Source organism: Petaurus breviceps, unplaced genomic scaffold, assembly GCF_028583685.1.
Source record: "Petaurus breviceps papuanus isolate PSGF00001 unplaced genomic scaffold, PetGlider_PUasm1.0 186, whole genome shotgun sequence".
Classification (NCBI taxonomy): Eukaryota; Metazoa; Chordata; class Mammalia; order Diprotodontia; family Petauridae; genus Petaurus; species Petaurus breviceps.
Window position 1 is genome coordinate 47,492,158 of NW_027185798.1, and position 4,833 is coordinate 47,496,990.

The window sequence follows — 4,833 nt, forward strand, 5'->3', positions numbered from 1 at the left end:
CACACACACCATACCTATGTTACCACCCGTAGAAGTACCACCATGGGGACTCCTTCACATTCTCTTTCCTTTCCAGATACATGCTAAGGACCGAGCAGAGCAGCAGATTGGAGAGCCTCCGTTATCCCCCTTCCTTCTCCCACGTCTCTACTTCCATTCTTCTCCTCCAGAGTCTATCCCCCATATTTTTCACTCTATCCCAGAGAAGAAAGACAGAAAGGTTACAAGACCCCTAGAATTTCAGTCAGGAGAGACCTCAGGGGCTTTGTAATCCAGCCTATACCTAGATAGGAATGCCTTCAAAAGTATGCCTTCCCCAATGGTCCTCCAGCCATGAGAGGGGCTCACTGCCTCTTGAGACAGCTCACTCTGCTTTGAGATAGCTCGAATTGTGAGGAAGCTTTTCCTGACATCAGTCTAAATCTGCTTCCTTGCAGCTTATACCCCTTATTTGTCCTTCTGCCCTCTAGGCCCAAATATAGCCAGAATGCCTCTCCCTACCTTCTTCTCCAGTGTACACCTTCCCATGCCCTTTGACTCATCGCCATATGACATCAAATTGAACACCTTCACCATTCTGGTTGAGACAAAAAGGTGGCAGTCTTAGTTCCTGGCTCTCGCCAAAGTCCAGAGCCATCCCTCAATCCTACATATTTATCTTCTAAGCTTTTGTCCTGCCTCTTCCCTGACCCCACTTCTCCCAGTAAATCAGTCACCTCAACTGGATCTGGACCTTTCCTTTTGGGTAGTCTCAAGGACATCAAAGAAAAGAGGAAAATCCCTTGCATCTTTCAGGTCAATGGCATTGTACTATTAAGATTTGTATAAAATTTTTACAGTCTAGACTTTACAGAGCAGTGGGTCAGAACTGGGAATTTGCAGTCAATGCCATCCTTACTCTGGCTTCTAAAATATTTCCAGACCAAGCGATTTTAGGATAAAGTACTTCAACTCTCCTATTTTGTAGATGGGAAAAGTTAGAATTAAGGAGAGTAAGTGACCCATTTAGCACCAGTTCTAGGGCAAAATAGTGACCAGTCCAACTTCCTAACAGGAGCTGTTAAGTGAATTCAATCTGAAGTAGACTTTTTTTCCATTCACTTTTTTTTTGAAAGTAGGTTGTCAACCTGCAGAGTTTGGTCTAAGAAAGATGAACAGGATTAGATTGTTATCGGTGTTTTGTTTTATTTTGTTTTGTTTTTTTCTCTCTCAAAGTGGCCAGCATGCATGCATTCACGCATGGGAGTCAGTTTGGAACTGAGCCCCTTTGGGGTTAGGGTACACACTTTATGTACCCTTTTAACAGGGACTGATGTCATTATATCATCATTTCACTTCTGGACAGAGGAAATATCTCTTTTATCAGGACCCTCCCCCAGTTTGGTCTATCTAGACAAAAGAATGTGTCTCTATCCAAGCATGAGTAGAAAACAATGGACTTCTCTACCTTAGACTAAATTATTTGGGTGGGGGCTGACCTAGATGAAGAAAATCAATGCAATCTCATGATCAACAATGGCCTGAAGAAAATCTGAAGTTAAAGTGAGGATTTTGGAAAAAGGGGGCTGGGAGAAGGTCTGAATCTCCAAATTGCTTATTAATAATAATTTTTCACAGGGTCAATGTTTTCCCTTCCAAAAAATAAAGTAGGATATAGCCAGAAATGAGCAGGATATAAAAACAGAGTATTTAAAGAGTTTTTTAAAAGCAAATGAACATATTGGGGCAGCCAGGTGGCACAGTACAAGCTCCAGCCCCAGAGTCGGGAGACCCAGGATCGGTTCCAGCCTCAGATACTTAGCACCCACACAAAAATAACTGGCCGTGTAACCTTGAGCAAGTTACTTAACCCCAATTCCTTTAAAAAAAAAAACAAATGAACAACCTTGGTCCCAGGCAACAGAGATGAGTCAGTCACATCCCCCTCCTATTGGTAGAGTGGGGAAGAACCCCAGGGACTGACCGTTAGATACCCAGTCAGACTCAGGCACTATTTTGCTAAACTAATCTTTGTTACAAGGAAGGGCTCAACAGAGAAGTGGAAAATAATATTTAAAAAATGATTGTGATGTAAAAACAGAAGGCATTGGGGCAGCTAGTGAATAGAGCACCAACCCTCGAGTTAGGAGGACCTGAGTTCAAATCTGGACTCAGACACTAACACTTACTAGTTGTGTGACCTTGGGCAAGTCTTTATCCCAATTGCCCTGCCTCCCCCCCTACAAAAAGCAAAACAAAAAACAAAAAGCAAAAAAAAACAGAAGGCATCAGTAAATCTTTTTTTTTTTTAAGTAAGGAAGCCAATGATCATAAGTTTGAAGCTGGAAAGGAAGTGGGGGGCAGGGAGTCATCTAACCCAAGCACCTCTTTTTAGGGGGAGGTCCCTGGGGCCAGAGAGGGTAAGCAACTTTCCAGTGGTCACATGGGGAGTGAGTGACAGATCCAGAATTCAATTCCAGCCCTCTGATTCCAAATCCCATGCACCCCACTACCTCCCCAAAAGCCCAAGATGGGGATTAACAATGCAGATAAAAGAGAAGAATTTGAGCTACACCATGGTCAAAGCTAAGGACCTAAGTAAGACCAGTCTTTCCAAAACATGGATAGACAATCAGAAGCTTATGTCAGAATGCAACCCCAGGGACACAATGAGTAACAACGGGAAACTTGTTGTCTTTTCTCAATCTAGAAAGCAGCCTTAACAGGCTAATGGTTATACATGTTGGAGATAAAAAGGATGTGGGCAAGGAATGGGGAAGGAAGATGATGCTGCAGGGTTCTAACCACTCGACTAAGTTTTAAAGGAGACACGAGTCATGTGTGCAGCTGGGACTTGAGCATTTAGCTCCCCAATATTTTCCCCACACTCCCCCTCTCTGTTTTAAGTAAAATTAAAGTCTTCCTTTCCAAATGACAGACTCACCTAATCCCAGTCCCCAAACCTCAGCGAGGAAGAAAGAGAGATGACTGCTTTTTGTTCCTCTCTTTTCTGATTTTGAGGCAACCTAGGAGTCTATCAGATACACTGCCTGAATTAAAGGCAGAAAGCCCTGAGTTCAAATTCTGCCTCAGAGACTCTTATTAACTGTGTAGCCCCTGAGCATGTCATTTAGCCTCAGACTGTTTTCTCATGTATAAAAGGAGTTTAACAAAATAGCACCTATATCACAGGATCCTCATGAGCACCAAATGAAGGAGACAAGTAAAGCATTTTGCAAACCTTAAAATAATATGTAATACATATAAGTATGTAAGCATGTATCTATATACATGTATACATATAGAGAGACACACATGCACACACATATATAGGGTGGGATGAGTATGCAGGTATGCATATGTATTGGTATGTGTGTGTTATATATACGTATATATTGTTGTTGTCCGCTTGTTTTCAGCCATATCTGACTCTCCATCCCCCATTTGGGGTTTTCTTAGCAAAGATACTGGAGTGGTTTGCCATTTCCTTCTCCAGCTCATTTTATAGATGAGGAAACTGAGGCAAAGAGGGTTAGTGGTTTGTGTGTATATGTATATGTATATGTGTGTGTATATGTACCCTGATAATGATTTAAGATCATTTGAGCCTCTATAAGGGTCAAAACCTGAACTAATCAACTAGAAGAAGTACCCTGGCCTGACAGACATGCTTTGTCGTACTCTCTGAGTGAACTCAAAATGCCCCTTCTTGTGTCAACAACTACAAGGCTGGATGAAGTTGACCAGCAGCATTCTTCTGTTTATGGCTGTCAAGGACAAGACTGGACACTATCTTGGATAATGGGACTTTTCTTATCTTGGACACATGGTATGGTGTGGTATCATACAGTATGGTAAGGCATGGCATAACATGTATGCTATGGTATGGTATGGCATGTTAATGATAGAACAAAAACAGTCATTCCAGATCTATAATTTCAATTCACCCTTCTCTTATCTTATTGTATTTATAATCTATCTTATTAAGAGACTCCTTTCTCACATATGGAGACTAATTTTGGTTGATACAAGCATCCTGAGTTGGGATTTCTCTAAGTGTATAAAGGATCTCCTTCAGCTTGTTTACCTCTGAGTTCAGAATTATCTTCTGACTCCCGTGCAATGCCTGATTCTCTGGCTCAATGAGAATAAACTTGTACAAGCACATATATAGCCTGTTTGTTCCTTGATCAAACCTTTGTTTAAGGTGAACTCCATTCTGTTTGTTTATTGCAAAATAACCAAAATAAACATATTGCAAGCCTTTGGTAAAGGAGGAAACTGATTCTGTTTGTTTCTTTGGACCAAACCTTTGGTAAATGGTTGACAACATATATATGCTCGTATTAATTATTCAATATTTCTGAACTATCTTGGGGGCCCTAACCCCACCATTGGTTTCCCAACTGCTATCTTGCCTCTAAACTGAAGTCCTCATCCTTACCCATAATGTCTTCTCCCACAACTATCTCTAAGTAAGGGTCTGCTGGTAAATGTTTAACAACCAGCTTTCCGAAAAGCAGACACACTGAAACATTTTCTCCATCACTTTAAGTCTAGACAATCAACAAACAGTAAATCAAGCCCTGATTTTTAGTGTTTGCCAATTTCTGAAGTGTAAATGCTCACACTGAAAATTTAACAATTAGTCTCAGGAGCTTATAAAAGCTGCCTCCAGCACACCTTTGCTGGGGTTCCAGTTCTTACCTATTTTTTTTTACCTATTTCTAAAATAAATATAGCCAAGATCAGAAAGAAAGCAGTAAATCGGGGGGGGGGGGGAGAATTTATAGAGTTTCTCAGATTAAAAGTCTCATATCTCAAATATATAAAGAACTTTGTAAAATCTATAAG

General features: G+C 41.0%; 1 protein-coding gene across 2 annotated transcripts in view; it reads left to right on the forward strand.

The window, feature by feature from the left end:
• LOC138162896 (epidermal growth factor receptor kinase substrate 8-like protein 3) overlaps positions 1-4,246 on the forward strand; it is a 25,582-nt gene extending 21,336 nt beyond the window's left edge. For both annotated transcript variants that reach the window (XM_069090425.1, XM_069090426.1), the window contains one exon: positions 77-4,246. In XM_069090425.1, the coding sequence (XP_068946526.1) occupies positions 77-87 (11 nt within the window). In that variant the 3' untranslated portion in view covers positions 88-4,246. The remainder of the gene's footprint in view (positions 1-76) is intronic.
• The last annotated feature ends 587 nt before the right edge of the window (positions 4,247-4,833 follow it).